Here is a 19252-nt window from a genome sequence, read left to right as displayed (position 1 = left end):
AGCCAAATCAGTAATTTGTGTTAGTGCCGAGCACGTTGAGTGCCCTTCCCTATAAGCATGCTGAAAAGTCTGTTCATTTGTTTTCTGTAAAATAACTTTGTATTTGATCAAACAGTATTTTTACCAAACGTTTGCTAAGCACCTGTAACAGGCTGATTGGTCGGCTGTTAAAACCATTAAACGGGTGCTCTGCTATTCTTGGGTAGCGGAATTACCTTTGCCTACCACACGCAGTCTTCTAGGCATACATTCAAGATGTGACAAAAATGTCACAATGTACTCCGCTACCAACCTCAAACATTCACCATCCAGGTTGTCGGTACTTGGTGGTTTGTCCTTATGTTTGTTTTCACCTCTTCCACACCCACTTTGAGGAACTCAAAACTACAGTGCTCGTCTTTCATTATTTGGTCCATTATGCATGAATATGAAGGCCCAGCATTTGTTGTTTGCATGTCATACCTAAGTTTTTACATTCTGTCAACAACAAAAAAGGTACTCAAGTGGTCGGCAATATCAAAGGGTTTTGTTATGAACAAGCCATCTGCCTCAATGAAGGAAGGCGCAGAGCTTGCTTTATTTGCCTAGAATTTCATTTTAAGTACACCAGAGTTTTTTTTACCATCATTTGTTCCATAGTACAGTTTCTTCTCAGTCACCAGATTTCAACACAATTGAATACTTATGGGAGATTCTGGAGCGGTGCCTGAGACAGCGTTTTCCTCCGCCGTCAACAACACACAAAATGATGGAATTTCCCATGGAAGAATGGTGTCACGTCCCTCCAACAGAGTTCCAGACATTTGTAGACCATCTGCCAAGGAGCATTGAAGCTGTTCTGGCGCATCGTGGTGGCACAATGACCTATTAAGACACTTTATGTTGGTGTTTCCCTTATTTTGGCAATTACCTCCATGTAACAACAACCTTGTTCTCTCCTTCCACACACCAACACACGTCTCACACAACAATAAATAACGCTGTTCACCAAATAACTGAATGGGTCGGTGTCACTTTGACAAATGCACAGTGCTGAATCTAAGTCAACATTGCATTGTGCTGTCACACACACACACACTACACATTCAGACAAAGAAACCCACAGATTATAATGCATATTCATAACGGTGACTCAATGTCTTGAGCGGAACAGAAGGTAAACCAGGCGAAATACAATGAGCTCCTATCTACCTCGAGAGCCCTGTCTTCAACAGACTACATACACGCACGCACACACACCCCACATGCAAATTAGTATGACAAGCCATAACAAACACTCACCAAACACACAATCAACATGCACACTGTGTACGTGCTACTAACTGAGATAACGTCAATAACAACACACAAATAAGAACACACAAACTCAGACCAACAGCAGCAGCCCGTTTGGAATGTTCACCAGAGATTCTGGGGGCTAAGATCCAGACAACATTCAGCTCTCATTCAAAGCCACTAACAGCTCACACATATCCGCCTAATATCCCGTTTATGACCATCGCGGGAACCAAACCCCACGACTTTCAATAGACCACTCTATCCATTTCCATTTGACACCACAGGCTAGGCCTATATACTGCATCTACTAAAACTAGACGACAGCAGTCAATTTCCCCGCCTGTCGTCTGAGCGGCCATTTATAAAAATAAAAAAACGCATGGAGATTTTGATCGACGGCCTGCACGGTCTCCTGGATGTTAAAGACACGTCAGAGTCAAATGGATGTGACGCGTCGCAGTAAGGTTTTGTGAACTAAACAAGCCCCGGCGGCTAAATCAGATCCCGGCACCTGTCTATGAGGGCGGACATGTCAACGCCACCCTGTCTCCTTTCCTACGTAGTGCACTGCTATTTGCCGGAGCCATATAGGAATCTATAGGTCGCCATTCCTGACACAGCCTATGATATCCCCTTTAAAAAAGTAATGAGGACCAATCAATGTCGACATGATTATACATGGAGCAACTTCCTGCTTACGGAAATAAAATTTTAAAAAACACCCAAATTCCATTCTGCCGTGACAAGACGGAACAACGACGCCCCTCAAACACGGCGAAACGTCCGACTCGGTCGCGACCCGAAGGAGTCGTTCTCCCTCCATCCTTTTGCTCCTTACCTTCTTTATCCTGCCGTTGCGCGTGCCGGCGAAGGCCACGGTGTTGCCGCGGTAATCGTAGGCGGCCACCGAGGTCAGGCCGTCATCCTTGTCGATGAAGAGCGGTATCCCTTCTATGGTGCTGGTCCCGCCCAGCGGCTGGTTAAAGTCCTGGCCGCAGAAGTTGTCGTCGATCTGAAGAGGCTGAACGAGAGAGGAGAGAGAGAGAAGTGTGAGGAGACAGGCAAAACAGTGTGTCTGGCCTTGTAATAGCCTTGTTTAATACAGTACAATATCAGAGCGCAGTTGCACTTACAGAAAGACAAAGGAAAGAGTCACATAAACACAACAGATACGCAGTTTGCTAACGTGAACTATCGTCTATAGACGAGTGTTGTGTGCATGTTTAAGTAGTGCATGTGTGTCTCTCCCAAAGGATTCTCTTCAACCGATTCAAATGATAATCCCCTCATTCAGAGCTCTAATTCCATTAAGGGGGACAATAGTTACCCCCTGACGAATTCCAACCTGCCACTTGGGTTGCTAAGGGAGAGCCTGAATGCGTTGTGTCAGTGGTTCAGCCTAGAGGGCAGAGGTCACCAACCTTACTACGCAAGTCAAATCGGCCTGTCGTGAGAGGCATGACACACCAACGTCACTGTGTGTGCGCAACCCACACCCTATGGAGGTCTAAGAGGTTGCTAGCAGAGGAAGGTTAGAATTAAAGTGGCGTCGGTGTGTGTTTAACACGGGCATCGCGCGCATACACACACACAGGCGAGTTTGTAAATGGTGGTGTAATCCAAAGACTGATCACGACATCATCTGATTGATCCACAGAAGAGAACAGTTAACTCTCCATCACGTGTCTCTCCATCTGCCTGAAATTGATTTCAACACGACTCTCGTCGATGTCCCTCTGGTCCTTCCTTTCCTGCTTTATTTCACTCTCGCTGCCTCGCTCTCCAATTCTCAAACCATCCCTTAGCCGAGAACTACAGCGGACGAGTACCGCAACTCTACGCGTTACTATCCCCTTCTCACTGTCTCTCTCTCTCCCTCCATTCCTCCCCCTCTTTCACTCTGCGTCTTTCTCTTAATCTATCCATCTCACAGCAGTAAGAAAGGCAGGGAGAGAAAGGAGGAGAGGAGAAAGAGGAAGGGACAGCCAGCTGGGTATCAATTCGGTTACAAAGTCCCGTAGTTCGCCCCGTGACCCGGTGGAGAGAGGGGGATTGCTGCTTTACGGGAACCTTCCGCGACTCACTAACAATGGGCATCTGCAGAAGGATCGGGAGGATTGTAGAGGAGTGAAGTGTGTGTGTGTGTGTGTGTGTGTGTCCATGTCCACTGAGCCGTTACTTGAAACAACAGTCTTTTTATTCACTAATGGCCTTGGCCAGTCTCCCATCTGGACAAAACAGACACACTTCACTCAACTACAATCCTTCCTACAGTTCTCCAGATGCCCACAGGGCCATATTCAACCCAATCATGAGAGAAGTGCAAGCTCGTCTCCATCAATCTGAATTTGAGTCGGGCACTTAGTCAGACACACGGTAGCCCCACCCCACCAGAGCCTGGAGGGAAGGACCTTGAAGGGTTAATCCATCATGGGGGGGGGGGGGGGGGGGGGGGGGGTGAAAGGGTTAAGATACAGTACATTAGTACACAGAGACAGCTGTTGAGTCCCGAATGGCACCCTATTCCTTACATAACACACTACTTTGACCAGAGCCCGTTGGTCCCTGGTCAACAGTAGTGCACTACTACATAGGGAATAGGGTGCCATTTGGGATGCACACCAGAGTACTACTGGGTAGTGAAGGGTAATGGTATTCTTCTGGGTTTGAAAGTAAACCTACAGTCCACAAGAAGAAGACACTTACTGTGCTAGCTAACCTACACTGGACAATATATTGTCAATAATAAACTGGGTGGTTCGGGTCCTGAATGCTGACTGGCTGACAGCCGTGGTATATCAGACCATATACCACGAGTATGACAAATCATTCCTTTTTACTGCTCTAATTACGTTGGTAACCGGCAATAAGACACCTCGGTGGTTTGTGGTATACATTGGCAAGAAAAAGTACAAGTGAACCTTCTGGTAATACCTGGATTTCTGCATAAATTGGTCATCAAATTTGATCTGAGCGTCATCTAGGTCACAACAACAGACAAACACGGTCTAATTAATCTAATAACACACAAACAATTATACGTTTTCTTGTCTTTATTGTACACACCGTGTAAACATTCACAGTGTAGGGTGTAAAAAGAATGTGAACCCTTGGATTTAGTAACTGGTTGACCCTCCTTTGGCAGCAATAACCTCAACTAAATGTTGCGGATCAGACCTGCACAACGGTCAGGAGGAATTTTGCAAATTCCTTTACAAAACTGTTTCAGTTCAGCAATATTTTTGGCGTGTCTGGTATGACGCTCCTTCCACCATACTTTACAGTTGGGATGAGGTTTTGATGTTGGTGTTTTTTTCTTCTTCCGTGGTGTCCTCCCATGAACACCATTCTTGTTTTGTGTTTTACGTATAGTAGACTTGTCAACAGAGATGTTAGCATGTTCCAGAGATTTCTGTAAGTCTTTAGCTGACACCCTAGGATTCTTCTTAACCTCATTGAGCATTCTGCGCTGTGCTCTTGCGGTCATCTTTGCAGGACGGCCACTCCTAGGGAGAATAGCAACAGTGCTGAACTTTCTCCATTTATAGACAATTTGTCTTACCGTGAACTGATGAACATCAAGGCTTTTAGATATTTTTGTAACCCTTTCCAGCTTTATGCAGGTCAACAATTCTTTATCTTAGATCTTCTGAGATCTCTTTTGTTCGAGACATGGTTCACATCAGGTAATGCTTCTTGTGAATAGCAAACTCAAATTTTTAGAGTGTTTTTTTTAATAGGGCAAGGCAGCTCTAACCAACATCTCCAATCTCATCTCATTGATTGGACTCCAGGTTAGCTGACTCCTGACTCCAATTACTTTTTGGAGAAGTCATCAGCCTAGGGGTTCACATACTTTTTCCAACCTACACTGTGAATGTTTAAATTTTGTATTCAACATAGACAAGAAAATTACAATAATTTGTTTGTTATTAGTTTCAGCACACTGTTTTTGTCTATTGTTGTGACTTAGATAAAGATCAGATCAAATTTTATGACCAATTAATGCAGAAATCCAGGTAATTCCAAAGGGTTCACATACCACGACTCAGGGCTCTATCCAGGCACTCCACTGCGTTGTCAGCCAATCAGCATTCAGGGCTCGAACCACCCAATTTATAAAGATTAATTATGCACACGTGCGCGCGCACACACACACACACATAAACAAGTGTGTGCACACACCAAGTCTATTATAGTAAACTAAAACTAATCATGAAAAAACTATTTTTGGAAAATAAATTAATTAACAAACCTGTTTGAAAAACTAAAACTATACTGATACTATTATCTTGGACTCCAAAACTAACTAAAATAAAAACCCATCATGAATTATGTCCAGAATTCATTTTTTCCTCCTAAACTTTGGGCAAAAATCGAACGGTTTTTCAAGATTTCTCCTAATGGAGTTTAAGTTTCTGAATCTGATGGGTAAATATTCACAGGTGATTTCGATATTTCAAATAGATGTTGCACATCACTATCTATCACTTGCTAACAGGGAAGTTAGCCTAGCCAAAGGGCAAGCTAAACCCGAGACTGAAGAGGAAGCGAGACATCCCACTCCCTCATTTTTTTCTGGTTCATAAACAGTCAATGAACTAAGCAGACCAGACGCAGCTGATAATACATTGGTGTCTATGGGAGAGCCACCCCGTTAAACAGACCTGAGAGGGATCAGTGACAGACTTAGCACTAGGCAGAAGAGGCTATTGCTTCAGACCTCACATCAAGGGGCCTTGTGAGCTGGGCATAAACGTTTAAAAAAATATATATTAAGAAATACTAGTAATATTTATCTTAAATACAATTTCTCCGCTTAAGCAATGAGGCGCTTTCAAAGCCGGGCAAAATGCAAATATAAACATCTAACAGAAAAATTACCAGAGTTAAAGACATTTATTTAGTAAAAATACAGGTGCTGCTGATAATACTGCCATCGTCGTCAAGGCAGAAGACATGTAAGTGTAGCCTGATGCTGTCTGGCTACGTAACCTACTTTATGAAGTGATTTGTTTGACAAACAGATGAAAACCACCAGTGGTCTGTGAAGAGAGTTTCCTTCAACCATATTTATTTCGCCAGTCTAGGCGCGAACCCTTTCAAATCCACGTCACATCGAAATTGACTTTACAATGTAAACCTAACCTATGAACTGACCCATCACCTTACGCATTACTCACCCCCCCAGTGGCAAGAAGTGACCTCCCTATACAACACATCAATGTCTCCTAGTCTCCCAGGTCCCGGTTCTTTTTTATCCCGAACACTAAATAATACAATACAAAACTAAATAGAATTGTTTTTTATAAAAACTACAACTAAATAAAAACTAGCAAACTTGAATCTAAACGTAATTTCAAAAGAAAAATGTCTAAACGAATTGAAATAAAATACAAATATCTGCCCCTGCCCCACTTATTCATTAAATGTGCGTTCATACATTTATACATGTATGGGTATGCATCATGCATGGATACACAACGGTCTGATTCTGTGAGTGGGCACGTCCAAACACACATAGACAGAGGTCCTTCTCTATAAATAAAACACACACAGGGCGTAACTAAACACACGCTGCCACATTCCACACATAAGCCAAAACAGCCTGGCATATCACAGCACAAACTATTCACACATTCCACTGGGATTCTCTCTTTCTCTCTCTCTGTGTGTGTGTGTGTGCTACCTGCCCGTATGCCTGCCTCACTCATTCTCTCTCTCTCTGCCCCCCTCTCTCTCCCTCTCCATCGTTCGCTCTCATAAATTACCCAGAATCCCAGCTGAGCTTAAGGAGACATCGCTGGAGTCTCTTAAAGAGAAGGAGTCTCCTCTCAAAGTAAATAAAACATGTTTTGTCTGTGTGGGTGTCTCGGTTTGTCTGTCTGTTCCTCCACATGTCTATTTGCCCAACTGCGTCTTTTAATAAATTTTCTCATACGGCGCTTTTCCAAACGCACATTTAAAGCACTCTGGTTAGGCACCGACACCGACATCCAAAGCTTCATGGATCAACATGGCCTACTCATGAGCTGTACTTCCGATAACAAAAGTACAGGGTAGAGTGTGTGTCATGTGCCGACTCATCGCCGGTGACAGACAGGCCGGGGCAAATCTCACTGGGAACTCCTGACCTACAGCCCACAGTCAAACACTGTCACGTCACTGCTTAGGCATAGGGGGGACACGGGGCAAGCGCACACAGAAACACACACACACACACACACACGATGCAGGTGCACCTAGCGCCACACGCATGTGCACGTTTCACACACAAACACACAGTGCATAGAACGACTAACACAAAACACACACAGTTGTTTTAGAATTCCAAGCCAACTGTAGAATCTCTCGGAGGGTCAATCTCTCTCACGTCAGATAGGCCTAGAACGCCATGGCAACGGAGCAATGTGGAGATGGGAGTGTGTGATTGTTCCTACTTGTAACGAGTGGTCCTTGGACATGCCTTGAATTGTATTTAAACACACAGCTGGGTATTGTGTGCGTGCGTTTGCGTCATGTAAAAAAGACGGTTGATAATTATTATTTTATGTTCCAGTGTGACGGCAGCAAGCAGTGGCACTACAGTCACAGGCAACATTTCAGCTATCAGCATCCCAAAAGTGTCAAAGACACTTCCAACACGTGTCTGAGAAAGGCCCCCCAAAATTGCCCAAGACTCCAGTCACCCCAGCATTTGACTGTTCTCTGCTCCCATACGGCAGGCGGTCCTTTTCAATGGCTGTGCGAAGTTGCTGGATACTGGAGCACTCTGTCGTACACGTCGATCCAGAGCATCCCAAACATGCTCAATGGGTGACATGTCAGGCGAGTAAAACAGACCATGGAAGAACTGGGACATTTTTCAGCTTCCAGGAATGATGTACATTATCATGTTGAAACATGATGTGATGGCAGCGGATGAACAGCAATTGTGATCGTTGTCCGTAACTTATACCTCCCCATACCATAACCCCACCGCCACCACAGGCCACTCTGTTCACAACATTGACATCAGCAAACCGGTCGCCCACACGATGCCATACAGCTGTCTGCCATTTGCCCGGTACAATCGAAACCGGGATTAATCTGCGAAGAGCACACTTCTCCAGCCAGTGGCCAATCGAAAATGAGCATTGTCCCACTGAAGTCGGTTACGACACCGAACTGCAGTCAGGTCAAGACCCTGGTGAGGACGACGAGCAGGCAGATGAGCTTCCCTGAGACGGTTTCTGACAGTGTGCAGAAATTCTTCAAATATTAAATTATCTGGCAACAGCTCTGATGGACATTCCTGCAGTCAGCATGCCAATTGCACAATCCCTCAAAAGGTGAGACATCTGTGGCATTGTGTTGTGTGCCAAAACTGCCAATTTGAGAGTGGCCTTTTATTGTCCCCAGCAACAAGATGCACCTGTGTAGTGATCATGCAGTTTATTCAGATTTTTGATATGCCAAACTTGACAGGTGGATCTTGGCAAAGGACAAATGCTCACGAAAAGGGATGTTTAACAAATTTGTGCAAAACATTTGAGAGAAATAAGCTTATTTTGCATATGGAACATTTCTGGGATATTTTATCTCAGTTCATGAAACATGGGACCAACACTTTACATGTTGCGTTTATATTTTTGCTGTTGATTATTATGATTAATATCACTATTAATATTTATCCTGCTACCAGTCACTTCTTACCCCTGTTTACATGTACATACCCACAATCAATCCAGCACCCCTGCACACTGTAATAATGGTACTGGCACTAACCTGTATAAGATTCTTGTGTTCTGTTTCCTCTCGTATTTCTGATCTATATTATTACTTGTATTACTATTATCATTGGGAAAGAGTTTGGCGCTGCGCACGTCCCCACACTGTTTTACACTTGCTGTATCCTGTGTACGTGACAAGTACACTTTGAAAAGAGACAGACAGACAGACAGACAGACAGACAGACAGACAGACAGACAGACAGACAGACAGACAGACAGACAGACAGACAGACAGACAGACAGACAGACAGACAGACAGACAGACAGACAGACAGACAGACAGACAGACAGACAGACAGACAGACAGACAGACAGACAGACAGACAGACAGACAGACAGACAGACAGACAGACAGACAGACAGACAGACAGACAGACAGACAGACAGACAGACAGACAGACAGACAGACAGACAGACAGACAGACAGACAGACAGACAGACAGACAGACAGACAGACAGACAGACAGACAGACAGACAGACAGACAGACAGACAGACAGACAGACAGACAGACAGACAGACAGACAGACAGACAGACAGACAGACAGACAGACAGACAGACAGACAGACAGACAGACAGACAGACAGACAGACAGACAGACAGACAGACAGACAGACAGACAGACAGACAGACAGACAGACAGACAGACAGACAGACAGACAGACAGACAGACAGACAGACAGACAGACAGACAGACAGACAGACAGACAGACAGACAGACAGACAGACAGACAGACAGACAGACAAACAGACAGACAAACAGACAGACAGACAGACAGAAATAAATAAATACACGGGCAATTAGTATCATTAGCATGGGCGTCGGAGATATGTGAGCATGGGGTGGGGACAGAGAGACAGGGCGAGAAAGAGATTTTGTATCATTGCCGCCACTCCAATAAATACGATTTTTGGCGAAACTTTGAGAGCCACGAGCACAGAAGAGAACTACTCACCGTCGCTCTAACAACCCCCACCCCACACACTCGCCTCCGCTGCTGAAAACAATCTTAAGGGAGACACCGATAAGCAAACACACACAGGTAGACACACACACACACACACACACACTGGATTGCTTGGTTTGTCCGTCAATCTAACCCAACACATAAGAATGTCTAACATTAGTACTTTAGTATGGTATAGAATGACATAGGTTCAACCCAGTAATTCTCACCCCTCGGCTCATTACGTCGCCCAATTAACTAAGAAACATCCATCCGGTGGTCATCACCGCCGCCGTCCCAATTAGCCACGTTTAATGAGCTACGTGCGTTTACCGTCACATTCTGATTAAGGAAAAGGGGAATAGTCCTGTGTTTTACATTTATCGTAATTACCGCTCAGAATCGCAAAGGCGAATATATTTAACGAGGTTATTAGTTGGCCTTGCTTGAGTTGAAGATATCGTTTTGGAAGAACACAGCCCTCCAGACCTGGGATCAAATACTATTTTGAATAGTTCGGCATTCGCTTGAGCCTGCCTGGAGTTCCCAAAAATGTTTTGGGGGGGGAGGCATCTTTTGCGCGAGGCAAACTCAAATCAAGCACAGATTAAGTGTTGGAAATGTAGCATTTGAACACACCGTTGAATCTGAATCCGATAATCGCAGAGTCGACTTGACTAAACTATATTGCATTTCCCCCTGTATGGAATAAACAAAGTTCTATGAAATGGAATAATGCTATTAGCGGATAGAGGCTAGCAGATAGCGGATAGAGGCTAGCAAATAGCGGATAGAGGCTAGCAGATAGAGGCTAGCAGATAGCGGATAGAGGCTAGCAGATAGCGGATAGAGGCTAGCAGATAGCGGATACAGGCTAGCAGATAGCGGATAGAGGCTAGCAGATAGCGGATAGAGGCTAGCAGATAGCGGATAGAGGCTAGCAGATAGCGGATAGAGGCTAGCAGATAGAGGCTAGCAGATAGCGGATAGAGGCTAGCAGATAGCGGATAGAGGCTAGCAGATAGCGGATAGAGGCTAGCGGATAGCGGATAGAGGCTAGCGGATAGCGGATACAGGCTAGCAGATAGCGGATACAGGCTAGCAGATAGCGGATACAGGCTAGCAGATAGCGGATACAGGCTAGCAGATAACGGATAGCGTTTAGGCCCAACAAAGCTTTCAGTATCCAGGCATATCTTCATGTAGTTCGGTGTAGCAGGGGCGGCGGCTCCTTTGTGCGGCCCAAGCGCAACCCTATTCCCTGCGAAGTAGTTTAACAGATGAAAAAGACTAACCTGCAACACTATCAAACTGCCAAGGCTAGATGCATGGGGAGAGTCGGAGATTCACACCCGCTCTTACTTTGAAGAGAGATACCAGTCGAGTTCAATAGTGCTGTGAGTAGGCATCATGCATAGTGTAGCGCGTACCCGGAGATTCATACTCCATACGTCGGCGCCATCTTAGGCGAGAGCGAGAAATAGAGATGTGGGCTAAACCTAAGGAAAGGTTGTGATAGTAGCATTGTATTTTGTTTGACCATTACAGACTTCATGAATGCCTGCGCATGCCACACCCACACCCCCCTAACCACAACACACACACCCACCCACCCACCCACCACAAATCCTACACACACCCCCACCTCACCAAACACGACACACATCCCCGCCCACAACAAACATGACACACATCCCCGCCCACAACAAACACATCCCCACCCACAACAAACATGACACACATCCCCACCCACCCTCCCAAACACGACACACATCCCCAACCACCCACAACAAACACGACACCCCCCCCCACCCCAGCCAAACACACACACTCAAATCGCCACGGCGCCAACACTAACGGACATCCTCCACTGTTCTATTCTCCTCCTATTCCCTCCCTGACGGCGTGAATGTCAAGATGTCACCTGAAGACGGTGAGCGTTATCTGGCACACGGCCAGCCACCAGCTGGCGCCGAGGGTCAGGAGCAGCGGTAGAAAGCGCCTTCCCTGTGAAGAGCCAGCGGATGACGGAAAGCCTCAGCGGCGACGGTGACAGCCCAGCGCCCGGGTGACTGACAGCGATATTATTGGTGCGGGAGCATTCTGTTCAAATCATCTCCTCCTGCTCTGTGGCTGATGGTACCAGCAGACACATGGGCAGCACAGGCTTTCTGTAGCTAGCTTCTCTAGCTCTCTTTTCCCTTTCTCTCCATCTGCAATATCCACTTCTCCTCACCTCCCTTCCCTCAGCAGAAATAGCCTGCAAAGGCATGTCTCCTCTCTCTTTCTGTAGCTACTTGTCGCTCTCTCTCTCTCTCGTTCGCTCCAGCTCACTATTCCTCAGTGGTGTAAAATACTTAGGTAAAAATACTTTAAATTACTACTTAAGTAGTGTTTTTTGGGTATCTGTACTTTACCATTTATATTTTTTGGACCACTTTTTATTGGACTCCACAACCTTCCTAATGAAAATAATGTATTATTCACTCCTTACATTTTCCCCAACACCCAAAAGGGCGTTACATTTTGAATGCTAATAAGCAGGACAGGACAATTGTCTAATTCGCACAATAATCAAGGCAACATCCCTGGTCATCCCTACTGCCTCTGATCGGGTGGACTCACTAAACACACATGCTTCGTTTGTAAATCATGTCTGACTGTTGTAGTGTGCCCCTGGCAATCCGTAAATTTAGAAAACAAGAAAATCTTGTATACAGAACAAAATTACATAATAAATATCTACAACAGTGAACCTATGTGAGCTTTCCACACACACACACACACACAGTCACAGTCCATTTACAGGGGTAATGAGGGGAGCTGACAGTACGGGAGACCATTCATCATGATAGGTTGCACCCTTCAGCTGGCCAATGGCCTGCCTCAATCTGCCTCGCCTCCCAGCCGCTCTACACCAGGGTCAACTGCTGACCTCATCTAGCCCCTCACGGAGCAATGAGCCGAAATCAACCCCAGACACTGATCTAAGGTCAGTTTTCAAAGGTTAAGGTTAAGAGAGTGGGGGAGGGGAACACTGTTCCAAGACCTGTGCTTACAGGATTACGTATACTCAATGAGTCCTCAAGCCTGACCTGGCGTCGCCACAGGATCAAGGGCCAGCCAATCGGCTGAACACAGCAGCTCTTACATCACCGTTCCCACCAGAGCCGGGGAGCTGTGGCAACGAGTGGGCTTAAAAAGCGGGAATCCAGAATGAGTCAGTGTGGAATGGTTTGCGACCGACTGGCTGACTAAGCAGATTGCGGGGTGTTACTTGAGAGAAGATCACATTTTAACTGGCTTTGGAAAAAAAGTTATCCTGTGTAAACGCTACTTGTGAGGACACATTTGCACGCGGAGAACCAGAGCCCATTTCCAAAACGGTCAAATTAACACTCACGGGGAGAAGAGGAGTTGAGAAAGAAAGGGCCAACACGACGACAGGAAATCAACTGCAGCTGAGGAGTAGCGAGGTGAACCCCTGAGTGCCTCAACTGGGCCATTCACAAATCCCTCTCTTTTTTTCGCTCTCCCTCTCTAGGTTTAGAAACGACAGGCGGCGCGACTCGGCCAGGCTTTTCGGCAGCCTCCTTTCCCAATCTCTACGTCCCTTTCTTTCAAGCACCTGTGCACTCTTGGTAATGAACTGGAATAAAGAGTGACCTGCTGTTGCTCCTGCTGTACTCATTCATAGTCCATTATGTGTATGACGTACAGCTGGAGATGGGCCTTCATTAGCACGTAGCACCTGTCACCAAGCTGGGCCGTACCGCTGTTTAATAAGAATGCTATATCAAAAGAACTAATCATTAGAGTGGTAGAGACTAAGAAGGGGGGGGGGAGAGCACTAAAAAAAGACGGAAAGAACAAATGAAAGAGGAAGAAGGAGAGAGAGAGGGAGGGAGGTTGAGAACGCCAGCCAACAGGCTGAGTAAGAGAGTGAGCGAGTGACAAAGAAAATAAGTAGAAGTCGACTGTAGATGGATATAGAGAGGGGGAGCGAGAAAGAACGGGGAGGGGGCGAGAAAGCGGGATGACTGTTGGGAAGAGAGAAGGAGGAAGAGGAAGAGAAGAAGAAGGGATAAGAGAAAAGGGGAGCGAGAAGGGAGGAGGCTAAAGAGAGGTGACGGAGAGCGAGAGAGATGTGGACTGAGGCCTGTTTATCTCGGCCTGGAGCGGGGTGTGCGCTCTCGAAAGCATGCCCGGCCATGCACCGTAGATCAGTAGGAGAACCCCAGCCAAGCGTCTGCCTTCCCCGAGGGGCCAAGTACTGCAGACAGCATGTGATCAAACCCTCTCTCAATGAATTTGTGTGTGTGTGTGTGTGTGTGTGTGTGTGTGTCATTTGAGTGACATTTCACAAATCCTGGGGACTGGGCTAATGATATCTCCGTTGGACTAAATCAAAGCACTCAGTGGTTCCAGGAAGAGAGTGGGAACCGGGCTCGGAGTCACGACGCCTCAGCACTTCCTCTCTAATTACGACTGGCCTACAGATGGCCCAAGGGAGAAGTGGTGGAAGGGGACTAAAGCTAAATGCCAGCATCATGGCAGAGGCGTGTTGAGGAAGGCCCATGTATTCATCACCACTGTCTGAATCGAAACCCTGATAATTGCATGGTGGTTGTAACTACGGTCTCCTCAAGTTTGACAGATCTCCAGTGAGACCACAAGGTCAGCCATCACAGAGCTTAGGCCTTTTGTTCAATGCTCTCTGAAAAGAGCATGACAAATAATAAGAATCAAAGTGAATTTAATGTGAGGGACATATCAGAATTGAAGGGCAGTGAATTGAATCGGAGAATCCGATAGAGGTCAGTGGCGCTACGAGGGTCACAGGACTCACCGAGTTGATGCAGGCCAGCTCCTTGTTGAGCAACCAGGGCAGCGACAGCCTTCCCTCTCCCCTGTAGCAGGACTGGATGCGCTCCTTGATCTTCTCCTTGATGCGGCGCAGCGTGAACAGGCACAGGGCCGACTCCTTGGGTGGTTTGGCCCGGTTTTTCTGGCCTTGGGAGAAGACCGTGAACAGGATGTCCTCGTCTTCGGAAATGCTTAAAGAGTCGGCCAACTGCTTCCCGGGCCGGCTGAGGTAAGCGTCCTGGATGAGGCGGTACTCCACACCATCCTTGGTGCAGCCAATGGGGAACTCCACGTACGAGTAGAACTTGGGGTCGTCCACGCAGAGACGGACGATCTTGGAGGTGAAGAACTGTTCGCCGGAGGCGTCTGGCGAGGTGAGTTGAGTGTCCAGCTGCATGGTCAGGTAGTAGACAAACTGCTCGCTGCTGAAGCTGTAGATGTAATAGATGTCGAAGGCGGGGAATTTGCTGAGGGTGTCCGAAGGGATCTTGAGCTGCGAGGAAACAAACTCGTCCTGGTAGACGAAGCTGAACATGTCGGCGTTCTCCTCATTGGCCATCAGCTTGCGGCTGGAGAGTGTGGGGAAGTACTCAGACTTGCCGTCGATGGGCGTGCCGATGAAGAGCTTGCTGGCGGGGCCATGCGGGGAGGTGATGATGACCCCGGACATGGTGCCAGACTCGGCCACGCTGGACAGGTAGTGCTCCTTGCGGTGGTGTGGCTCGCCTAGCTTGAACAGGTCGTCCAGCCTTAAAAACTGGCAGATGCCCTGGGAGGTGCTCCCGCAGGCGATGAGCCGGTTCTGGGCGTAGTCAATGAGCAGCAGCTTGTTGACATTGCTGGTCTGGGCCAGGTCGTGGGGGCAGGACTGGACGCTGGGCGGGGGGTAGCACTTCTCATTGTCCACCACGGGACCTGTCATGTGGCTCCGCAGCTTGGTGAGGTTGCTGGAGAGCTTGAAGATCCAGTTGACCGAGCCGACGTAGACCTCGCCCGTCTTGTTGTGGATGGCCAGGTGTGTCAGTCCCCAATCGGGTGGGTAGAAGGTTTTGAAGGTCTGGGGTTGGCCTCCTGTTTGGGATGGGCCTACCAAGAGGACCAGCACCATGAGAAGGAGCAGGTTCCCCAGACGAGGGGCAGCGAGTGACCTCTGTAAGGGCCACATATCTGGGACTTGCGGGAGGCAAGGCTGGGGGAAGGGATGGGGGAGGTGGGTTCACTCCAGCACCTAGTCCGGCTCTGTTTGTGTTTAGCTATATTCCCCTGGAAGGAGAATGGACTGGCCAAGGGAAGGGGGGGAAAGCTCCTATTGATCCGGTGTCCTTTTCTCTGCGTTCGGAGCTGTCATCCAGAGCATCATCCACAGCGGCATTGGTAGGAGCCCTGCAAGGCAAAAAAACAAAAAAAAACACATTATGAGACGCGATAGAACATTACCTATTGATTATGCATCAGCCCGGGAACCTGAAAGCACACGAGATACGCTGCCAAGTTAAGACAAAAGTCAAGACGACATTCAACCACCCCAGATGAATAAATTACACAAACTCGGGCCTGTAGGGCATATCCGTGACTACACTCAATTGTGAAGGGAGACAGCTAGCGAGAGCTTCGGGCGTATTACACAACGCACGGTACAATAACACGAGTCACACTGCGATGAGTTAGAGACACACAACACCCGCATGTTAATATTTCACATGTTCAACGGTATAGTGAGGGGTTTAGAGAAGGTCTGCTGAGAAACTCCCCGGAGGTGGCACACTTCTATGGACGCCACGCAATTTGTATCCAGGTCTGCTCCCTCCCAGGCCTCCCCACTGCATGCAGTATCAGCAAACTACCCAGCATCCCCCTCTTCTCCTAATTAGGCCCTTATTCTGTCAATAGCACCAAGGCATGGTTCTCAGTTACTCTGTGGCAGATCCGCAGCTCTCTGATGGCCAAAACATGTTTGCTACCCTGAGGGAGGTTGAGTAAAAAAATTATGATTCATGGTCATTATGCTCCATCGGGAATGTTGAGAACAATACAAGCTAGGAAAAAAAAGGGAAATTAAAGAATGAGATGGATCGAGACTCGAGACAAAAGTATACTGCACACGTCTCAGAGAGATTAATTGCTGTTGTTGTTGTCATTGTTGTTGCGGTTCCAACAATACAATTCCCATTTCCACTCCAGCCAAAGCTTCTCTCGCCATCTCGCCCACCCAACCCAGTCATCCACTCCCAGCAGTTAAATGCAAAAAAATATGATTATTTATTTAACCTTTATTTAACTAGGCAAGTCGGTTAAGAACAAATTGTTATTTACAATAACGTCCTACCCCGGCCAAACCCGGATGACTCTGGGCAAGTTGTGCGCAGCACTATGGGGCCTTCCAATCATGACCAGTTGTGATACAGCCTGGAATCAAACCAGTGCCTTAGACCGCTGCGCCACTCAGGAGCCCCTAAATATCTGCTTCCATCCAAACCAAAACAACCTGTAATTGTCTGAGCCAAAGTTCCCGGGCCCGTTTGGCTATTCCCAGTGTGGGAGTGGGATTGACTGGATTTTTTTTTCTTCTAAATTAAGTGACATGTGCCAGCACCCCCTCGACTTCCATACCTTCCGAGAGTTGGATTCCCTTGGCACGGATGGATGGGGGGGGGGGGATTGATGGGAGAGAAGGGACGGGGGGATTGATGGGAGAGGAGGGACGGGGGGATTGATGGGAGAGGAGGGACGGGGGGGGGGGTTGATGGGAGAGGAGGGACGGGGGGGGGGTTGATGGGAGAGGAGGGACGGGGGGGGGTTGATGGGAGAGGAGGGACAGGGGGGGATTGATGGGAGAGGAGGGACAGGGGGGGATTGATGGGAGAGGAGGGACAGGGGGGGATTGATGGGAGAGGAGGGACAGGGGGGGATTGATGGGAGAGGAGGGACAGGGGGGGGATTGATGGGAGAGGAGGGACAGGGGGGGATTGATGGGAGAGGAGGGACAGGGGGGGATTGATGGGAGAGGAGGGACGGGGGGGATTGATGGGAGAGGAGGGACGGGGGGGTTTGATGGGAGAGGAGGGAAGGGGGGTTTGATGGGAGATGAGGACCAGGGGGGTTTGATGGGAGAGGAGAGATGGGGGAGTTTGATGGGGAGGTGAAAGTAATGGAAAAATACTTTTTTCCCCCTTGTGGGTGACTTCTAGTGCCAATGATAGCAGAGAGTTTGAGTTGGCCCATCTCAGCGCTGCTTGACAGACCAATCATGTTCCAGCGATACCGGGACATTAGTTTTCCTGTAAATGCTGATTACGCAAAATGTGTGCGGCAACTCTCAGAGGCCCGGCTTAATTTCACCTAGACTATGAAAGTGTCGGCAGAGGGTTATTTTATGACCGAACCGAATCGGGAAAGACGAGAGACGATGGAGGGAGGGACGAAGAGCCGGGAGGGAGGGACGAAAGGCCGTTGGGGGGGGGGGGGGGGGGGAGAACAAAAACATGAGATATAACGAGAATCTAAAAATGAAGAGAAAGAGGGAAGGAATAATAAGTCAATTCTTTCCTCCCTTATCTTGGGTTTTCCTCCGGAGAGTAATTTCAGGGGTTGGCCTGTGTGTCAATTAGTCCCCAAGAACGCATGGAGGTAGTACGGTCAGTTAACAAATGACTGTGTCCATGTGTGCGCATTGGAGGGAGATTTAAGGGGAAAGTGTTTCGGTTCGGAAAAATGCACACAATCAGACAGCCCTAAAAGCTAGCCGGTGGAATTGCAAACCATAGCTCTGGTAGCAGCGAGGTTCAGGGGAGTTTGTGTCATCCAATTTCCACAAATGAAAGCCTGGACAAGATGAATATGCTGTGGAAAGAGAGAGAGTGAGAGAGCGGGGGCGAGAAAGAGAGAGCGAGGGGGCGAGAGAGAGAGAGCGAGGGGGCGAGAGAGAGAGAGAGGGGGCGAGAGAGAGAGAGAGAGCGAGGGGGCGAGTGAGAGAGAGCGAGGGGGGGCGAGTGAGAGAGAGCGAGGGGGGGCGAGTGAGAGAGCGCGAGGGGGGGGCGAGAGAGAGAGCGAGGGGGGGCGAGAGAGAGAGCGAGGGGGGGCGAGAGAGAGAGCGAGGGGGGGCGAGAGAGAGAGCGAGGGGGGGCGAGAGAGAGAGCGAGGGGGGGCGAGAGAGAGAGCGAGGGGGGGCGAGAGAGAGAGCGAGGGGGGGCGAGAGAGAGAGCGAGGGGGGGCGAGAGAGAGAGCGAGGGGGGGCGAGAGAGAGAGCGAGGGGGGGCGAGAGAGAGAGCGAGGGGGGGCGAGAGAGAGAGCGAGGGGGGGGCGAGAGAGAGAGCGAGGGGGGCGAGAGAGAGAGCGAGGGGGGCGAGAGAGAGAGCGAGGGGGGGCGAGAGAGAGAGCGAGGGGGGGCGA

General features: G+C 48.2%; 1 protein-coding gene across 4 annotated transcripts in view; it reads right to left on the bottom strand.

The window, feature by feature from the left end:
- The window catches only part of LOC110493976 (plexin-A1), a 275275-nt gene that overhangs the window by 212646 nt on the left and 43377 nt on the right, over window positions 1–19252 (bottom strand). For all 4 annotated transcript variants that reach the window (XM_090205191.1, XM_090205193.1, XM_090205192.1 and 1 more), the window contains exons 2-3: window positions 14847–16246; window positions 2117–2299 (exon numbers count right to left, since the gene is read on the bottom strand). In XM_090205191.1, the coding sequence (XP_090061317.1) occupies window positions 2117–2299; window positions 14847–16028 (1365 nt within the window). In that variant the 5' untranslated portion in view covers window positions 16029–16246. The remainder of the gene's footprint in view (window positions 1–2116; window positions 2300–14846; window positions 16247–19252) is intronic.

This window comes from Oncorhynchus mykiss, chromosome 17 (genome assembly GCF_057628025.1).
Source record: "Oncorhynchus mykiss isolate SJ-2025 chromosome 17, ASM5762802v1, whole genome shotgun sequence".
Classification (NCBI taxonomy): Eukaryota; Metazoa; Chordata; class Actinopteri; order Salmoniformes; family Salmonidae; genus Oncorhynchus; species Oncorhynchus mykiss.
The sequence above is the reverse complement of the archived record's forward strand: the minus strand, read 5'-3'. Positions and strand labels throughout refer to the sequence as shown.